The 20,621-nt window shown below is 52.7% G+C and overlaps 1 protein-coding gene across 1 annotated transcript in view; it reads right to left on the bottom strand.

Annotated features, from left to right (window-relative positions):
- Window positions 1-385: 385 nt before the first annotated feature.
- Window positions 386-20,621, bottom strand: part of ATG14 (autophagy related 14) — a 39,393-nt gene continuing 19,157 nt past the window's right edge. The window contains exons 5-10 of the mRNA XM_062205074.1: window positions 14,341-14,578; window positions 9,982-10,211; window positions 7,911-8,028; window positions 7,277-7,367; window positions 7,113-7,198; window positions 386-3,953 (exon numbers count right to left, since the gene is read on the bottom strand). Coding sequence (XP_062061058.1) covers window positions 3,647-3,953; window positions 7,113-7,198; window positions 7,277-7,367; window positions 7,911-8,028; window positions 9,982-10,211; window positions 14,341-14,578 — 1,070 coding nt within the window. The 3' untranslated portion in view covers window positions 386-3,646. The remainder of the gene's footprint in view (window positions 3,954-7,112; window positions 7,199-7,276; window positions 7,368-7,910; window positions 8,029-9,981; window positions 10,212-14,340; window positions 14,579-20,621) is intronic.

The following is a 20,621-nucleotide window of genomic DNA, read 5'->3' as shown; positions in this document are numbered from 1 at the left end:
CTTGTAACCCAGCCTGTGCGCCTTGGTGGGTGGGGTGCCCTGTGCAGCGTGGAGAGCTGGCAGTACTGCCAGCCGCCGACCCGCTGGAGAAAGCGCAGTGCATCCGACTGCCTCTCTGTCGCTCCTGGAGGTACTTGTGTGCACGCAGCCTGGCTCACCTGGTGGCTGCCGGCATCGCCCATTTTCAGCACTGTGTTGTCAAACACCACCTGCAGTTCCTTGCGCTTAAAAAAGGACCAAAGGCCCCATCACATCGCCTTCCCCTGCTGGAATATCCCTCACCCCTTCCACCTAAAGGCACAACGACAAAGGTTTTAATTTTTTTTTTTTTATTTGAAAGAGTTGCAGAAAGAGGTAGAGCCAGAGAGAAGTCTTCCATCTGCTGGTTCACTCCTCAACTGGCCACAATGGCTGGAGCTGCACCAATCTGAAGCCAGAAGCTTCTTCCAGGTCTCCCATGTGCGTACAGGGGCCCAAGGACTTGGGCCATCTTCCACTGCTTTCCCAGGCCATAGCAGAGAGCTGGATCAGAAGTGGAGCAGCCAGGTGTCGAACCAGCGCCCACATGGGATGCCGGCATTGCAGGCGGCGGCTTTACCCTCTGTGCCACAGTGCTGGCCCCTCTTGCTGTTCTATCATTCACTTTATTCAAGGAAAGACGTCCCACTGGCAGCTTCTGGTTTCAAAAGGCGTCACTTGATCTAAGCAGACTGAATCCTGGTCCAAGGCCTCTTCCCACCACACTCTTGGAACAAAGCTGGCGGTTTTCACAGACAGTTCCACAGCTCAGGCACAACGGCTTGTACTACAGCCCAGTTTCAAAGTTCCTGGAACAGTTTCTGGAAACAGCTTCCAAGTGCCCTGCCAACCACTGCTGACATAGTTAACCTTGGCCCTTCCTACCTGCGGCAAACAGGATGCAACAATGGGGATAAGCAGTCTCCCAGCTGTGGCCCGCCAAGACCACGGGGCAGGAACGGGGACGCATGCACCCCGTGTAGTCCTCCCAGCCTGAGCAGGCCTCTCCAGCCCCGGCCTCTTGTCCTGAACAGGTCCACTTCTTCCCCCAGGGCTCCGCTGTATGAAACCCAGTCGCTGTGGGTCCCATGCATCAAATGATGGCTCCCAAAGAGAGCCACAGCTTTCGAGAAAGCGTGTGTCTGGAAACCAGTTTCCCACCTTACCATGTTAATACCACCATGATCCAAAATTTGAAAACTAGTAATGGGTGTTTTCCTTGAAAACTGGAAGATCTAGTTCTTGCTTCCCTCAGTGCAACCGTACGAAAGACAAGGCAGAGGCTGAAACAGCAAGGTCCCGTTAAAAGGTTTATTGCAGTAATACAATAAAAGTTTAGAAAACATTGGTGTGCCCCGACCTGGGCACAGGGCCCTTCCCGCAGCACTGGCCCCACGCCCGGCCCCGAGTCCGCGCAGGAATCCCGCCCCTCACGCCCACTGAGGCTCTTCTTCCCCTTGACTTACGGATGTGCAAACTTTTCTTAGTTATATCCCGTTACAAGAAAGGTCTCTAACAGACCACTGTGAGCAGCCTATTTGGTGCCTGTGGGTTTTTGTTAGCATTACCTTGTTTCAAGAAATGGAAAACAGGACCAAGTTCTATGGCTTTTGTTTCGAAGAAAAAAAAAAAAACAGCTTCCATTTTTTTCAAAAGCTGTTTACATACAGTTCTGGCACCTACATGAGATTCTTAAGGAGCAGCAATAGAGAGGAGGAAGAAACAGTGGTTGAAATGTATATGTAAGACTATGTACAGGGTGGATCCAGTGCAAAATCATGAAACCCAAAATATTTCAGCGGTGTAAGCCAGCATGTTGGCGCTCACCCACCACAGGGGTCGCCCACCTCGCCCTACATAAAGTGCCTCAAGTTGACGTTAACAACAAAACACACCCCCCAACCCCCACATTCCCCACATCCTTGCAAGTTTGACCTAGTTACTCCCACTGAGTTTGAGCGCCCCGGATACCTTAGCTTCCCCCCATGCTCCTGGCTGGCTCTGAGGCTTCTTAAGAGAACCAGGGCCATTGTGCAGCTCAGCGGAAGTCTACGAAGTCCCAGTTCCCGGGGGGCCGACTCCTGCGCCTACGCCCTGCTTTCCGAGGGCCTGAAGCAGTGGCCGCGTGGAGCCGTCCAGGTCACCGGGCACGTGTTCGAGTCTGCCACATCCACTTTCTATGAACTCCAGAACTGGACAGCAAAACGCAAGCCCAGCACTGGCTGTGTAAGAAGGCGCGAGGGGAAAAGCCTGGTGCCTCCCCGTGGAGAAAACGCACAGAGCCAGGGACCTTGGGACTCCTGAAAGGGACAGACTGCCTCTTCTGCAGCTCCTCCCCAGCCTCTACCAAACACCCAATGTGTCAATAGCAAAAGCTACTTAGCACCTCAGATCTGGAGGCAACGCTGGAGCCGTCACAATGCCAGGGAGAGAACTGCTGGGTGGGACGCGCGCCTGGGTGGTCTCTGCGGTCCCTTCATGCTAATCACACGAAGAAGATGGAGCAGTCATTTTCAGGGGATTTTGTTGTTGTTGTTGCAGTTATTGAAAATAAACTACTTACACATTTGTACATAATGCCTCTCAGGGTTTTCCTGTAAGATTGTCACTAAGAGAAATGACAAGACACAGTAGCTGAAAATGATCTCTTGGTGAGGGGAAATTCTTTGTCGCCAGCTTTCCCTGGTGTAGAGCAGGATCAGCTGTAGGGCCCTGCTCTGCTTTTCTGAGCACAGGTCGCGTCCTAGAAGCTACACCGACCCGACCCCTAGGGAACAAGCAAGCAGGGTGGTTTTGCCTGCGGACACTGAGCCTGACCTGTGCCCAGCAGGCAGTTAGCTTACCTAAGGGAAAGACCCTAAGGGCTTAGCTTTGCTCATGGAGAGAAGTTCAACTTCAAAATGCACATGGTGCAGGGGGATGATCTGTCAGGCCCGCTAAGACAGGCTTGGTCACCCTCGGAACACAAGAGACTCGGCTACGAACCTCGAGGATCGCTCCTGGTCTGGGGTGCGAGTCCTAAGGACGAGACCTTAATTTCTTTGGTGTGTGGGGGAAGAGAGGTGCAGGAATGTCTGTTGAGCCAGGACACACACAAATGAAATGATCTGTGACCATGTCAAGACAAGACCCCCTTCCCAAACAAAACCAAAGCCCTTCGTCTACCTGCCGAAGCTGACCAAGTTACAAACAAAGCAAGTATTTCCATTGCCTGCTGGTTCTCTGCACCAATAAAATAAAATAAAATAAAATACCAGGAAAAAAAAAATCCCGTTAAACAGTTTTTACCTTTCAAGTCCTAATAGTAAGAATCACTTCCTTGTGGTTCACCAAGCTCTAAAACTTACAGAGTTGGGGAACAGTCTCGGAGACCGTCGGATTCCTTCAACGGAGCGGCCGCACCCACAGCTCCTCCTCCCACCAGCGTGGGGCAGGGGAGCAGGGCCTTTGGCCGCTGGGTTCTATTTACCATCCTAAGCAGGGGGGTCAGCAGCCCAGGTCCCCTGGCAAACGCTGCCTCCCTGCTTCCAAACAATGAACAACGGGTTCGCTGCCTGCAGTTCCGGGCCCGCTGGCGTGCGGTGGAGACCTTGCCCGGTCCCAAGCTGCGGCGGCGGGCGCATGCGCTCTAGCGGTGGCCGGTGTAAGCCTTGAACCAGGAGGTCACGGAGGCGGCCGCGGACGAGATCATGCCGCCCGCGCTGCTGCTGGCGATGGGCGGGGACACCTGGGTGCTCTGGCTCTGGGACACCTCCACGGGCTGGGAAGGGATGTCGCAGAACCGGGGGCTGGGCAGGTTCTCCCAGTCCGTGCCCAGGTCGGTTTCCTCATCACTTACGTGCTCGTCCCCACTCTCCTCGGATTCTCCGGCGCCTCCAGGATCCACAAATTCCATGGACTCCTCGAGGTCAGCGCGCACTTCGAAGGGTCCCGACCTGCGTGCACACAGGGAGGGGCCCCTGAGAATGGTCCCCAGGCCCCTGCCCGGCACACGCCCACCTACGCCTGCACCGCCCTGGCGCCAGGGCTGCAAGTGGCTTCTCTCCCCCAGGGCGAACACGGGCACAGCGCCACACCTCCCCGCCACGCTGGTGACGCTGCATAGGGGCTGGGCGGGGGCCCCAAAGCCTGTGCTCTCTGCACAGCCGCAGTGTGCACGCTGGGAGTGAACACGACATCCCGGAGACGGCACACAGCCTCTGGCCAACATTCAGCGCAAGAAGTCATGGATGGTACACAAAGTGCCACTCCCTGCCCCAAATCAAAGCTCACGGGACTGCAGAGAGAGCGGTCAGCCAAGGTTCCCGGCCGCGGTCAGCAGCCTGTGCACCCCTGGCACAGGCCACCTTCACTGCCCACAATGACACAGCCACTTAGAGCGCTCCTCTGTAGGCGTGCACCGCGGTACTGTATTCTTGTGTCCCCAAGGTCCCTACTGCCACGCTGTCTGCCAAGAACAGGAGCCCCTGCTCTGGCCCCCTCCCCACTCCGGCACACTCAGCATGCCCGGCGCCACACCTCCCGCGGTGGGCAGTCACCCCATCCCTCCCCGCTGCCGCGGGGCTTCCCAGGGAACGGCACTAGGGGAAGTTACCAGAGCTTAACAGATGAGACACGCAGTGCCCCAGAGCGCTCCCGCATTCCATCATGGCCTGTGGCCCAGAAGCCCTGAGCCTTCTTAATGGCCAGGCTGCCCCAGCTGCCCTCCGGGCCCGCACCACTGCAGGCGCTGAGCCGGGGGTGATGGGGTGAGCACCCTGCCGCCAGCCAGCTCCTGACTCTGCGTCCCTTGGCCTCTCCTCTCCCACCAGCTGCCTGCATCCTGACTCACCTTCACACGGAGCCAGACAACCAGCCTGCTACAAGGCAGCCAGCAGGAACCCCAGCCACAGGGCACAAAGCAGCCTTGCCCATCCCAGGGAGCCCCCGTGCATTCCCGGCACGGCCCCCACGCATCGTGGTAGCCCAGGTGCTCAGCACCACCCTCTCCCACCCGCCCCCTCTTGCTGGGCAGCCGCCTCCTGACTGGACCCACTGAGCTCCCAGGGCCTTTGGAACGGCCAGGCCGGCCCAGCTGCCCTCCTGGCCTGCATCAGTGCAGGTGCTGGTTGAGGTAGAAGACTCTACTCAAACGCTGACTCCATCTCCTTTGTGGGAGCTGCCTGTGTGAATTTTGTCTATTTTTTTCAAAGACTGGCCGGCACTGCGGCTCAATAGGCTAATCCTCCGCCTGTGGCGCCAGCACCCCGGGTTCTAGTCCCGGTCGGGGCGCCTGATTCTGTCCTGGTTTTTCCTCTTCCAGCCCAGCTCTCTGCTGTGGCCCGGGAAGGCAGTGGAGGATGGCCCAAGTGCTTGGGCCCTGCACCCGCATGGGAGACCAGGAGAAGCACCTGGCTCCTGCCTTTGGATCAGCGCGGTGCGCCGCAGCGGCCATTCGGGGGGTGAACCAACGGAAAACGAAGACCTTTCTCTGTCTCTTTCACTGTCCACTCTGCCTGTTAAAAAAAAAAAAAATCTATTTTTCTCAAAGACTGTCTTCACTGACTGAAAAGACTTCTTTACCTAGGCTGGATTTTTACTCCACTGTCTGTCACCGCAGGCTCTAAGAGCTGTCTACTGCTCGACTTTTCAGTCTGCTTAGGTCATGCTTGGCCAGAGTCAGGCAGAGTTTTTACAAAATGAAAAGTGTAACTCCTTTCCTGTGTGGTTTGCTTGGGAATTCCCTCCCCACCCTCGGATCATAAACACTGCCCTTCCTCTTAGTCATTTCAGTTTTTCTAAGTAAGGTCTCCTGTAGCATCTGGAATTTACTTTTGTGTATGGAATGTGGTATGGATCCAACTCCCCCCGGCCATGAATGCCCAACTGGCTCGATACTGCTGAGCTACGTTCACCGGACTCCCCAGGCCGCCCCTGCCCTGGGTTCTGTTCCCACACACACCCCAGGGTCTGTTTCAGAACTCTGTGAGCATCCCCTATCCCCTCCACACATCTGCATGCCAACAGCAACCTGGCTTACCACTTGGATGTTATCAGGAAAGGGGCCACGCCTGTGCCTGTTCTTTTTCTTAATTTCCCTGCAGACGGTGCTTCTAGCTACAATCAGCTCATCAAAGCTCCAAGAAGTATTTGTTGAAATTCTGATCAGCTTGCCTTTTAGAAGTGGCATTGTTTCTAGGAGGAAGCCTTGGCATCCTAGGAAGCCCCAACAGCCCTCACTGCCTCCTGCCTTTAGTTCCCCACACTCCTCTCCAGAGCCTTGCAGGCATGCAAGAAAGACAAGACGAAAAGCCTCAGTTTTGCGTATCTTTTGTAAGGATTCTTGCTATGTAATTGATCGTTTTTGTTGCCACAGTAACAGGGCTCTTTTTTCCACTGCATTTTGTAACTGGCTGCTAGCAAATCAGACAGCAACTGATGGCTGTAAGCTGACTTTGCATCATCGCCGCACGGAACTGTCATCCTTAATAGTCTCCTACTCTTTGGGTATCCACTTCGGTAACTACCTACCTACAATGATGTCAACTCAATGTCTGCCCAGTACCAAGACGCTGTGCTGCTCTTCAGACCTCCCTGGCTTGGGCTTGGTCTCCACAGCGACCGTCACAGCCCTGACGGCTGCCTCCTGGCTTCCGCCAACACCGTGAGTCACCTGTCATTACGCACAACTTCTCCTGAAGGTTGATATGACCGACAGCCTCTCTGAATAGTGGAGCTTTAGCTTGCTGTGTCTCTTTCCTCTCTCAGGGGCTGCATCTCATCAGCTCCCCCTGGCATCTGCTCAGGCTGATCTACGTTTCCTCTTTCACCTGCTGAGGGGATGACATGCCGCACACGGGGTACCATCCTGAGCAGCCACTCCTTTGGAGCCAGCCCGACGTGTGCTGGGACGCTAGCTGCCGTGTTCCCGGCCCCGACCTCATGCTAAACTTCCGTTTCTCCCGCTCTGTTATGTGGGAATAGCACAATCTACGGCATGTGCGTGACGGCCCAGTGGCCAACAGTGCCTCGTCTGTTAGCTCTGATCACGAAGGAGGAATGACCCCTCCAGTCCCACAAACACCCTTCAAGGAGGCAACGAACACCCCTCTTACCTGCCCAGGTGCTCGGAGTTGGAGCTGACCAGGTACATGAGGTTCCTGAGGGTGTGCAGCGGTTGTAACTGATCTAAATTCACATGCTAGAAAAAGCCAAGAGTCGATTACTATTTTCAACTATGTCAGCAGTTAAAAGTAAGCTCACAGCACACTTGGCATACCTGAGAAAAACAGAGATAAAGGATGTTTGTGTTCAGCTTCTTCACTGCCCGGGTGAATTTCTGCTTGGTGAGATTCTCCCCACAGAACTCACTGTGAAGCAAGCACACAATCTGTGAAGTCACGTTTTTGGGGGAGGAGCTCCGCGGTCGGCCTGTCTGTCGTTCACTTGGAAGGGCACGCCGACACACTGGAGTTCGCCTCGAGGCCCAGCCTGGGCCCTCTGCTTTCCTAGGCAGTGCCCTTAACGGAAACCGTCCAACCACAGACACTGCTCTCGGGAGGACGAGTTCACAGCGACCACAGGCGGCGCACACACAGGATTCCTCTGTAGCACTCTGCCCACGCAGGTGGAGGACGGAGGGAGGGCTCCCTGGGACCTCGGGGAATGTCTATCCTTGAAGATTTTTGAATTTTAACCTCTGTGGAATATCCTGGTTTTCCCCTTTCTTATGTTTTCAAACGAGAGAATTCTGTGGTCTTCTCGAAGCCTTTGTGTGTGACCTCAGATAACGAAACATTTGCAGGAATCTTTTGAAACAGACCTAGTATCTCAGGCAGGCCTTTCCCATCCTGACAGCACTTACATTGAGGAAGACCTCCACCCCCCCACCCCGCCCCGCCCCAGCTACTTGCCTGTTGCACAGCTTTTTGGGAAGGTTCACGTCTAGTATGTGAGACAGAATGTTGACCAGCTGGGTGGCATAGCACAATGCGGCGCTGATGGTGTAAGCGGGGTTACTGTGCTCCATGTCTGAAGGATGCAAACAACACACACACACACACACACAACTTTAACTTCCGCAAAAACAGTCATGAACCAAGCTGACAGATGTGTGCTTTTAACATTCCTGACGCTTTTACTCCCGACTTAACAGAAGCACCAGGTAGAAAAGGACCAGTCTTGATGTTTTTTTGCTGGGTGGGATGTTACATAAGCACACAGGTTAAACGGGCTGGCATTGGCATAAATGAGATTAAAGGCTGGGGGGCCAGTGCTGTGGCGTAGCCGGTAAAGCCGCTGTCTGCAGTGCCGGCATCCCATGTGGGCACTGGTTTAAGTCCTGAGTGCCCTACTTCCAATCCAGCTCTCTGCTATGGCCTGGGAAATTAGTGGAAGATGGCCCAAGTCCTTGGACCCCTGCACCTACGTGGGAGACCCAGAGGAAGTTCTTTGCTCCTGGCTTCGGATTGGTGCAGTTCCGGCTGTTGTGGCCAACTGGGGAGTGATCAGCGGATGGAAGACTCTCTTTCTCTCTCTGCGCCTCTCCTTCTTTGTGTAACTCTGACTTTCAAATAAATATATAGATTTTTTTTTTTCCTGACAGGCAGAGTGGACAGTGAGAGAGAGACAGAGAGAAAGGTCTTCCTTTTCCGTTGGTTCACCCCTCAGTGGCTGCTGCAGCTGGCGCGCTGTGCCCGGTGCACTGTGCTGATCTGAAGCCAGGAGCCAGGTGCTTCCCCTGGCCTCCCGTGCGGGTGCAGGGCCCAAGCACTTGGGCCATCCTCCACTGCACTCCCGGGCCACAGCAGAGAGCTGGACTGGAAAAGGAGCAACCGGGACAAGAATCTGGAGTGTCAGTGCCGCAGGCGGAGGATTAGTCTAGTGAGCCACGGTGCCAGCCCAAATAAATATATAAATCTTAAAAAAAAAAGATTACAGGCTGAGTCACTGGGTCTGATACTGCATCATCAGACTAACCAATGCCGGACTTAGATGTCACCTCCTCAGAGAAGTCCCTCCTGACACCACCGGCTCCCTCCACGGCACACACTCACTACCCGGCCCCTTGGATCATTACTGTTTCCTGCTCTCCTTGCCAGAGGACAGTCACACCCATCTTGGTCACCTCTGCATCACCAGTGGCCAGCACTGCGCATGACACAGGATAGGTGCTAAGTGTTTGCTGAACGACTAAACGACAACCCTTCCCAACCCGGGACACTGCATGGGTTTGAATGGTTTTTCCACTGTGTATTTCAGCCTTCACTTAGGACTGTGATGACACATATGCTACAAAGTGAGCTATTAAAGAGTAGGGCTCAATTCGCTAACATCGCTCCTTTAAACAGTGAGGTCTTTTCATAGCAGTAAAGCAGGAATAACCCTCCAAGCTGAAATGTTTTAAAAAGACGTCTTTGGTCCAAGTGAGGAAGGAGTCAGCCGACAATGGAATGTTCCTCAGCCGTAAGAGGAGCCCACCTACACAGCAGCGTGACGGACCTCGGAAACACTGCGCTAAGTGAACGAGGCCACAGCGTCCGTGACCTCCTCCATTGAGAGGGTGTTCAGGACCGGCAGGCGCTGGGGGGAGTGTGACACCTCTATGCCACGAGCTTCCCTTTGGGGAGATGACATGTTGTGTCATCTGTGAGATGCTGTGAGAGCACTAAATGCCACGGAACCATGCACTTCAGCAGTAGTTAACGCGGTCACCTACTCGGTGTACGTACCACGGAACCGTGCACTTCAGCAGTAGTTAACGCGGTCACCTACTCGGTGTACCTACCACGGAACTGTGCACTTCAGCAGTAGCTAACGTGGTCACCTACTCGGTGTACCTACCACGGAACCGTGCACTTCAGCAGTAGCTAACGCGGTCACCTACTCGGTGTACGTACCACGGAACCGTGCACTTCAGCAGTAGTTAACGCGGTCACCCACTCGGTGTACCTACAGGTGCAACTTCAAAGAATATTTCCTCACCAGGCCCCTGCGTCGTCTTTTTCTCTTCCACCCAATTGTAGTAGGCAGAGTAGTCCCCGTTGTTGGGGAGGCCGATCCAAGGCCCTGTAATGCTAATGCTGGTGTCGCCATTGTGGTCATCGCACACCCAGCGGCCCGACAGGTAGGTGGTCCTCCGCGCTTCGGCGAGCTTGCTCACGGTGCTGGAGGTCATGGCGCTGTCGCTCTCAGAGGACACGTCCGCAGGGTCTCTGAAAAGCACAAGCCGCATACAGCAGGTAAGGCCACCACCTGTGGTGCAGGCATCCTATATGGGCTCTGGTTCGAGTCCCAGCTGTGCCACTTCCAATCCAGTTCTCTGCTGTGGCCTGGGAAAGCAGTAGAAGGTGGCCCAAGTGTTGGGCTGCTGCACCCACGTGGGAGACGCGGAAGAAGCTCCTGGCTCCTTGCTTTGGATCAGTGCAGCTTTGGCCATTGCAGCCACTTGGGAAGTGAACCAGCGGACGGAAGACATCCCTCTCCCTGCCTCTGCCTCTCCTTCTCTCTCTGTGTAACTCCGACTTTCAAATAAACAAACAAATCTTTAAAAAAAAGAAAGAAAAAACCATGCATGGATTTCAAAATCTTCTGCACCAAAAAAATCTTTCAATTTCCATGAGTGTTTTGAAATGCCCTGGCAGAGATAAGTTAACTGTTACCAGAGATGAAGATCCAACCAGCCTTGGCACAGGAGCACAGTGGGAGAAGTGGGAGAAGATGGCCCCAGGAGCAAGAGCCCCAAGTATTAGGTTCGCAGCCTATTTGGCCTCAACACCTCTTCACATGCTCTGGGTTAGATTACTGACATTTATTTGCATTAGAAATTAAAACTGAGAAAAACAGGAAACAGCCATGCTCCACACACACCACCCGTCTCACCATACTGCATCCTTTAAAGACGTGCACACCTGACTCAAGATTTTGATTTTGATTTTGACTGCCTCCTCAAGGACATTCTTAAGTGAAGCTGTTTTTTTAACTCCAAGTGCAAGGTGGAAAATAGTGACTATTAATTAATACAGTTTGGAGTCTTTCCTTTGAACTTCTGAAGGGTGTCAAGGCACCAGAGATTTTACCCTGTGGCTTCTGAGCCACTTGTGCAAATCTGTTAGTGTGACTATGAACTAGCTGGGACTGCACACATTCCCTGAATGGGAAGTCCGATGGCTACAGATGGCACAACAGTCCACGATGAGGCATCACAGCAGGTGCAGATGTGCAGAGTGGGAGAGCAGGGGAGGTCTGCATGGCTGGTGTGGGGATGCACAAGGGAGGTGCCAAGAAATGGTGTGGAAGAGTAGGGAAGAGAACAGCAGAGCAGGAGGGGCCTTTGATGCTGCACCAAGTTTAGGCTCTGTGCTCCTGGCCGGCGGTTCTCAACCTTTTTATCTGTGGCTGTAACACTGATATAAGGCATCCTGACTGGTTGTCACAGCCAAGCCTGGGCGCTAGGATCAAACTTCTTCTCACCAAGAAGTTCCAGGAAATGCAAACGGATGAGAAATAGTCTAAGCATAACTTTGAAACCACCAACTTAAAAAAATTACCAGCATTACATGTAACACACGCTAAAAAGATGTTTATAAACCAGTACAGGCACAGAGAAGAAAGCTTCTCGCCACGCCGTCTCTTCTAGTACACATGTGTGCATTCATGCACACACGCGGCATCACGTGTTGCCAAATGACAGGGATCCCTTCCGAGCAATGAGTCAGCAGGCAGTTGCACTGCAGTGCAAACACCGCAGAGCGCCCACACAAACGAAGATGGCTATGACATCACTGGGCAATGCGATCTCATGGGGCCATCATTATGTACGTGACCTGTCACTGATGGGTCAGAGGGCACATGACCCTGTGTACAGATAATGTGTGTGTGTGTGACACAATCAAGAAATGGAAGCAAAGCTAAGTTTATTTTGGTGCAAAAAATTTTGGGAAATTCATGCATGGGTTTTGATGACATGCATTTTCCATGAACTTTGCGAAGATCTCTGAGTATGTATATCTTTTTTTTTTTTTTTTTTTAATGAAGATGCACTGGGGCCAGCGCTATAGCATAGTGGTTAAGCTCCTATCTGTGTCACCAGCTGGAGTCCTCGCTGCTGCACTTCTGATCCAGCTCTCTAGATGCCTGGGAGGGCAGTGGGGGATGGCTTAAGTGCTTGGACCCCTGCTCCCATATGGGAGACCTGGAGGAAGCTCCTGGCTCTGGTCTGGTCCAGCCCTGGCTGTTGCAGCCATCTAGGGGGTGAACCAGTGGACTGAGGATCTCTCTATGCCTTACAAATAAATGTTATAAAATAAATATTTATTTATTTGAAAGGCAGAGTGACAGAGGGAAAGGCAGAGATATCTTCTGTCCACAGGTTCACTCTCCAAATGGCCAACATGGCCAGGGCTGGGCCAGGCAGAAGCCAAAAGCTCCACCTGGGCCTCCCAAGTGGGTGGCAGTGGTCCAAGGACTTGCATCATCTTCAACTGCTTTCCCAGGATTGAAAGTGGAGCAGACAGGACATGAACCGGCAACCCAGACAGAATGCCTGCATTACAGGCAATGGCTTAACCCACTATGCCACAACGCTGGCTCCCATCTATGTATCTTCTGTTTTTGGAAATTTCAGTCTTACAAAAAATTGCAGGGATTTTAAAGTCCTCTATAGACTTTACCAACTTCCCCAAATTATCAGTTCAGGACTATGCGATGATCCCTATCAGGCAGTTAACACCTTGATATTACTACTAACTCGTTTCCTAACCGGGTTCACCCCTCTATCTCTATCGTACTGCTGATATTAGGGCCCTTTCTGAGGCCCAGGAGCCAATGCACTATCACACATTGCATTCAGCTGCAGGTTTGCTAAGATGTGCAACAGTGTCTTGGTCACTGTCTTATAGTGTGCTGGAACACTGGAATCTTTGACCCACCAGAAGTTAATTTGCATGTTTCTGTTCTGCCATTCCTCCCACCCCCTACCAAAGCCTGGCCAGCTGTCTACACCATTTTTGGATAATCTAACTTCTACCCTACCGATCCAAAATGCCACCTGAGTGTCTGTTTCTGAACTTTCTATTCTGCCTATTTTGAACCTGCCTTTTACTTGTTCTGCCATCTCTCACTAATGTCAGAAGCAGCACCAGATGCAGAGGCTTTTGGGAAGCCACCTCTGGGGAGAGACTTAAGGGCAGACAGCAGCAACACAGGAAGGAAAGTTCCAAGACTAGCCATAGTGCAGACTGTCAGAGCCCGGCCAGGGTCCCAGAGAGTGAGTGGCCAGCAGAGACAAGCAACCCTCAGCTGAAGCAGCAATGGGCGACAGGGGCTGGCACCTGGTCAGGACACCATCTGCGATGCCCACATCCCATGCTGGAGTATCTGGGTCCAGTTCCCGCTAATGTGCACCCTGGGAGGCAGCAGGTGATGGCTCAGCTAGTGGCACCCCTGCCACCCATGAGAGAGAACTGGATGGTGCTCCTGGCTCCTGGCTCCAGCCTGGCCCAGCCCTGGCTGTTGTGGGCATTTGGGAAGTGAACCAGTGGGTGGGAAATCCCTGTCTCTAAGATAAATTTAAAAAATTTTAAATTCCAAGTAAATTTTAAAAACTCACACAAACACAAAAACGATTGAGATCATGGCGGTTAGCGAGACAGCAAAGGTAAGCTGTCCGTGGGACTCTCCAAGCCTGCTGAGCAGCAGTGGTGTCGTCACAAGGACTGTGGGACGGACTGGAGAAGTCCCCGGAGAACTACGAGGAGCAGCCAGGCAGGGGAACACTCCTGTCCAACTCACTCACTCCTCACGGTCTCCATATACTACTACCCAGGACCAATGTCGCAATATCCAGTGCTCAACAGTGGCTAACACAGGCACTGAGTTGGACAAGGCTAAGTGAGCACACAGCACCCACCACCTAAGACGCTCTGAACACTGGGTGCTTGCCCTTGTTGGCTCCCATAGATGGGCCTGGGAAGTAGGCATTTCCCAATTCCCATCTGACAGACATGGAAGTAAGACTGTGGGTTCAAGCATGTGCCTCACACATCACACAGTAACAGCCTGGGTGGGACTGCCACCGACAGTGTGCATCACATGGCTCGGAATCAGGACTTGAGCCAGCAGGGCACCTGGGAGCTGGGGGACATAAGCCCGGGCCCCACCCCTCGCCCGGCTGCCTCCCCAATTCTTGCAGCAGGTGCTGCCTGCTGAGGCAAAGAAGACCTAAGTTTCATTGCCAGGGAAACCAAGGAGCCCACCACGAGGTCCAGTGAGAGGTGCTGACATACTTGAGAAATAGGGTCTGCAACTGGACCTATTCCTAGATTCAAACCCTGGCTACGGCACCTCACGCCAGTCTTTACTTCCTCCATGGGGAAAATGACGGACGTCAGCTCCAACACGTGGGAGCGCCGCAGGTGCGCCAGCCGCTCGTGGTGACTTCTCAAGTCGGTGGCCTTCTTCTCCACCAGGTCGCCAAGCTTGCGATTGTGCCTCTGGATCTTCTCCTTCTTCTCCTGGTGCCGCTGCGCCCGGCTGTAAAGCTTCTGGTTCTTCTCCTTTGTTTTAAGAAGGCCTTCAGAGTCTGAGATAAAGGAACCACACCAACAATTATCTCTGCAAACAGTTCCTGGGAGCTGCAGACCTCATCCCAGAAGCTAGGAGCTACTCCTGCAATGTGAACTGAAAGCAAAACCTCAATAAAACCCGCTAATGGGGGCCGGCAGGGGTCGGCACCGTGGCTCCCTTGGTTAATCCTCCACCTGCGGCGCCAGCATCCCATATGGGTGCGGGTTCTAGTCCTGGCTGCTCCTCTTCCAGTCCAGCTCTCTGCTATAGCCTCAGAAAGCCCGAGTCCTTGGGCCCCTACACCCGCATGGGAGACTCAGAAGAAGCTCCTGGCTCCTGGCTTCAGATTGGCACAGCTCCAGCTGTTGTGGCCCTTTGAGGAGTGAACCAACAGAAGGAAGACCTTTCTCTCTGTCTCTCCCTCTCAAATAAAATAAATCTTAAAAAAACAAACAAAAAACAAACAAACAAAAAAAAAACACTAATGAAATTCTCAGAGTTTAGTTCAGGCAGGTGCTGAACAGGAGGCAAAGCCGGCAGCTGACATGGCTCTGGGTCCTCACCTGTGCCCATCACTGGAAAGAGTCACTGCCTGAGTTTTACGTTTAGCCTGGGAGGTACTTGACATTCTTACAAGTGAGCACCAAAGAGCACTCAGGTCAGGCAGAGAAGATATCTCATTTGAGTTCGAACAACTTACTGGTTATCTGGTTTTCACAGAAACCTCTTAGGTGTGCTGTGGATACAAGAGCACTTGGGGATAATCTCATGGCAGGGGTTCACACAGCAAAGGATGGGCCACAGAAATAGCCCACGAGCCCTGAAAGTCACAGCAGCTGAGTGGATGCAGCAGCGCCCAGCAGGGTGGGGACCCCATCTGGCGAGTCATCCGCAGCACACACGCTCAGCGGCTGACACAGCGTGGCCACGTGTTCCTCCCATCAGACCCAGGGCCTCTCTGGGAAGCTCCTCCACTTCCGGGTCCTGAGACCTGCAAGGGCTGCTGTGCTGTGCTTGAACTTCCCTTCAGTAACAGAAGCGAGCTGTCGACTTTAAGACAGACGCCTAGGAGTCAGTCACGAGGCACAGACTCAAGTTCAAAGACACATTCACCGTTTTTCCAGGAGACCCTCCTCTTGATACATTTAAAGCTGGTTTCTCTACTGGATGACTATTACCGACCTGTCCACTACCAAACTCGTGCCTTGACAGCCAGCCTGGCCCTAACCATTCATACCAGGCCTTACTTTCCATTCCTACTGTCTCCATTCCAGTAAACTCTCTCCCAAACCATTGTCTATTTCTGGCATGGTTCAAGTCCAAGTCTTCATACCCTCTTTCACTTGCTAGATTTAGTAATAAACTGTAGGGGTTGGCAGTGTGGAGTAGTGGGTAAAGCCACAGCCTGCAATGCTGGCATCCCATATGTGCACCAGTTTGTGACCTGGTTGCTCCACTTCTGATTGGGAAAAGCAGCAGCAGCAGCAGACGGCCCAAGTACTGGGGACTCACATGGGAGACCTGGAAGAAGCTCCCGGATCCTGGATTTGGGCTGGCGCAGCCCCAGCCATCGTGGGGAGTGAACCAGTGGGTAGCAGACCTCTCACTGTCTCTGTAACTCCGATATTCAGATGAATAAATCTTTAAAAATAATAATCACACACAGCACCCAGTGGTTCTCAAGTGTCCATGACATACAGACTGAACTCCTTAGCCTAAAGGCCCCTCTACACTGGCCCACTTTCCACGGTTCCCTTCTGCACACATCACTCCAGTGTGCTCCACCACTGTACACCCAGGTCCTTTCCCCGGGCAGCAGCTGTTTAAACAAATGGAAATGTAGACGCCGGACTGGCTGCCGTTCCCTCACACTGCTGTTCCCACTGTTCTCTCCAAAGGACACGAAAAATGTGTATTATGAAAACTACCCAGAGGCCGGTGCTGTGGCGTAGTGGGTAAAGCTGCCGACTGCAACGCTGGCATCCTATATGGGCACCAGTTCAAGTCCTGGCTGCTCCACTTCTGATCCAGCTTCCTGCTAACATGCCTGGGAAAGCAGCGGAGGATGGTCCAAGTACACAGGCCCCTGCTGCCCAAGTGGGAGATGGGATGAAGCTCCTGGTTTCAGCCTGGCTCAGCCCTGGCCATTGCAGTCATCTGGGGAGTGAACCAGTGGATGGAGTATTTGTCTCTTTCTCTAACTCTTTCAAATAAATAAATAAATCTTAAAAAGCAAAAACAAGGGGCCGGCGCCGTGGCTCACTTGATTAATCCCCTGGAGCCGGCATTCCATATGGGCGTCGGGTTCTAGTCCCAGCTGCTCCTCTTCCAGGCCAGCTCTCTGCTGTGGCCCGGGAAGGCAGTGGAGGATGGCCCAAGTGTTTGGGCCCCTGCACCCGCATGAGAGACAGGAGGAAGCACCTGGCTCCTGGCTTCGGATCGGTGCAGCACCGGCCATAGCAGCCATTTGGGGAGTGAACCAACGGAAGGAAGACCTTTCTCTCTGTCTTTCTCTGTCTATAACTCTACCTGTCAAATAAAAAAATAATAATAATAAAGCAAAAACAAAACAAAATACAGACTTCATTTTTTCCCACAAAATTAACGTTTTTTCTTAAGGTTTATTTATTTGAGTCAGAGAGACAGAGAAAGAGGTCTTCCATCCACTGGTTCACTCCCCAAATGACTGCAATGGCCACAGCTGAGCTGATCCGTAGGTAGGAGCCAGGAGCTTCTTCCAGGTCTCCCAAGTGGGTGCAGGGGCCCAAGGAACTGGGCCATCTTCTACTGCCTTCCCAGGCCATAGCAGAGAGCTGCATCGGAAGTGGAGCAGCCGGATGGGATGCCGCCGCTTCAGGCCAGGGCGTTAACCCACTGCACCACAGCACCAGCTCACCAATAAACCTTTTAATTCTGTTTTCTGAAGTGCCCTGCCATGTGCAAATGTCCAAGTTTTACTCATTCGGCAAGGCCCCCTGCCATAAATGCCCCGCCTTCCGCTCCTCAGCACTCTAGGGGAGGTGTTTGGACTCCCAGGATGCACTGCTCTCATTCCCCCTGCAGGTCCCAAGGAGGCCTGTCTCCTGAGAACACACGTGACCCAAGCCAGCATCTCGCCGAGGACTGCAGGGCCTGGGTGCTCAGCTGCAGACCTGCGGCTTCTAGCACTCTCCCCTTCTCCTCGGATGCACCTCTCTCCCATCTGTGCTCAGGCTGACTTTCCAGCGGGCTCACTCCTTTTCACCATCACTCGTGAGCTCCTGACAGGCGCTCGAGGGACACTGTCTAGTCGTGGTTCTGAGTCAGTGGTCCGACTGCCTGCCAGCTTTTTGGGAAAGTTTCAAATTTAGTGTCGTGAGCCCTCACAGGTGTCAGGAAACCGGCTCGGTCACTCCACCTGCACCCCGGGCAGACGCAGCACTCAGTCATCCTCACCCCAGGCCGCTAAGGAGCTCACGCTATCCGGGTCGCTCACTCTCGCTTCTTTGCATACATACTTGCAGCACAGATCAACTGAACACTGCGACAGCTTATGCCTCCCGTCCCTAGGATGGACCATGTGTCTATAAAATGGCCTATCATGAAATCTTACATCAAAAGAGGATGGAGGGCCGGCGCCGCGGCTCAAAAGGCTAAACCTCCGCCTGTGGCGCCAGCACACCGGGTTCTAGTCCCGGTCGGGGCGCCGGATTCTGCCCCGGTTGCCCCTCTTCCAGTCCAGCTCTCTGCTGTGGCCCGGGAGTGCAGTGGAGGATGGCCCAAGTCCTTGGGTCCTGCACCCCATGGGAGACCAGGAGGAAGCACCTGGCTCCTGCCTTCGGATCAGCACAGTGCACCGGCCGCAGTGCACCGGCCACGGCGGCCATTGGAGGGTGAACCAACGGCAAGGGAAGACCTTTCTCTCTGTCTCTCTCTCTCACTGTCCACTCTGCCTGTCAAAAAATAAAAAGAATAAATAAAATAAAATAAAATAAAAGAGGATGGAGGAATACTTCATCAGACCTGGGAGTTCACAAGTAGTGCCAGTTCCTAAATATATGCCCTATTTTATCAAAATTGAAGGAAGAAAAGGACAAGACTCCTGCATCGTAGGTTCCTATCCACAGACTCAAGTCCAGCAGAGCTTCTGGAATCCACTAACTCCGTCAACACTGTAAAATGAGTCCGTCTAGAGGGTGGCAGTGAGACCACAGTCACGTCTCCCAACCCTGACTCTCATCACAACCCCAGCACAATCCCTCTCCAAGTGTGGCCCGTGCATCTGGGGTAACCAGCAAACGATTACCAGACACACAAGGGAGGACTGTCATCCAGGGAAGCACAGGAAACCTGCTGCTTCAGACCAGCTGTTTGACATGGCCATGACACTCAGGTTCGTGACTGTTTTCCCAAGTTCAGGGAGGACCCCAGGATCCTCTCTTGATTTTAAAAAGTCACCAGGGGCCGGCGCCGCGGCTCACTAGGCTAATCCTCCGCCTTGTGGCGCCGGCACAGCGGGTTCTAGTCCCGGTCGGGGCGCCGGTTCTGTCCCGGCTGCCCCTTTTCCAGGCCAGCTCTCTGCTGTGGCCAGGGAGTGCAGTGGAGGATGGCCCGAGTCCTTGGGCCCTGCACCCCATGGAAGACCAGGAGAAGCACCTGGCTCCTGCCATCGGATCAGCGTGGTGCGCCGGCCGCAGCACACCAACCAAGGCGGCCATTGGAGGGTGAACCAACGGCAAAGGAAGACCTTTCTCTCTATCTCTCTCACTGTCCACTCTGCCTGTCAAAAAGAAAAAAAAAAAAAAAGTCACCAGGTGACACTGATGTTTGCTAGGGATGGAAACCATTTTTCCAGGACCTGCTGCATTGAAGCCATGTTTGTTTTTTTTAAAGAAAACTTTTATTTAATAAATATAAATTTTGAAAGTACAACTTTTGGATTATAGCGGCTTTCCCCCCATAACCACCCTCCCACCCACAAACCATCCCGTCTCCTACTCCCTCTCCCATCCCATTCTTCATCAAGATTCATTTTTAATTATCTTTATATACAGAAGATCAACTTGGTATATACTAAGTAAAGATTTCAACAGATTGCACCCACACAGACACAAAGTATAGAGTACTGTTTGAATACTAGCTTTACTATTAATTCGCATAGTACAACACATTAAGGACAGAGATGCGACATGGGGAGTAAGTGCACAGAGACTCCTGTTGTTGACTTAACAACTGACACTCTTATGTATGACGTCAGTAATCACCCGAGGCTCTTGGCATGAGCTGCCAAGGCTATGGAAGCCTCTTGAGTTCACAAACTCTGATCTTATTTAGACAAGGCCATAATCAAAGTGGAAGTTCTCTCCTCCCTTCAGAGAAAGGTACCTCCTTCTCTGATGGTCCTTCCTTTCCACCGGGATCTCACTCACAGAGAGAGATCTTTCATTTAGGTCATTTTTTGCCAGTGTCTTGGCTTTCCATGCCTGAAATGCTCTCTTGGAAGCCATGTTCTTTTATCTGCTGTGGTGGCAGAAGGGATAGGAACCTTCTCAAAAGAGCTGAACAAAAGCTTTAACTGTGCTCACTGACCATGTGCAAGCTTAGTAAATTCAGCAGTTTCAGGAGGTTCACAGTTCGGTGGTAAACTCTGGTCTGCCCAGCATGGAGGACGAGGGGAAGAAGATGAAGCACTGTTTAATAACCACACCCAGAATGCCACTAGACCCTCGCCTCGGCAGCACCTGGGGGATCCAGGGTTGTGTGACTTTGGGCCCCATCCCCCCAGGCTGCCCTCTTCTCTTGCTTATTCATCTTGGGAAGGCCACGTGAGCACTTTATGACAACAAACCTGTTCAAAGGACGCTTTCAAACCATTCAGACCTCCATAAAGCACTTACTTCTACAAGCATTGAGGAGACAAAAAAAGAAATCACGAGGTACATGGGTGACTCACTCTAAACTTTAAACACAGGTCTTCAGAAATACACGTTTCTAAGAGGTCTCTTTAAATTCAATCAACTATGAAGCACAAAAATATAATGTAACACAGATTTAAACACCAGGGAGACTCACTAAGGGAA

The sequence above is a fragment of the Lepus europaeus genome, chromosome 11, assembly GCF_033115175.1.
Source record: "Lepus europaeus isolate LE1 chromosome 11, mLepTim1.pri, whole genome shotgun sequence".
Taxonomy (NCBI): domain Eukaryota; kingdom Metazoa; phylum Chordata; class Mammalia; order Lagomorpha; family Leporidae; genus Lepus; species Lepus europaeus.
This window is presented reverse-complemented; position numbering and strand designations above follow the sequence as displayed.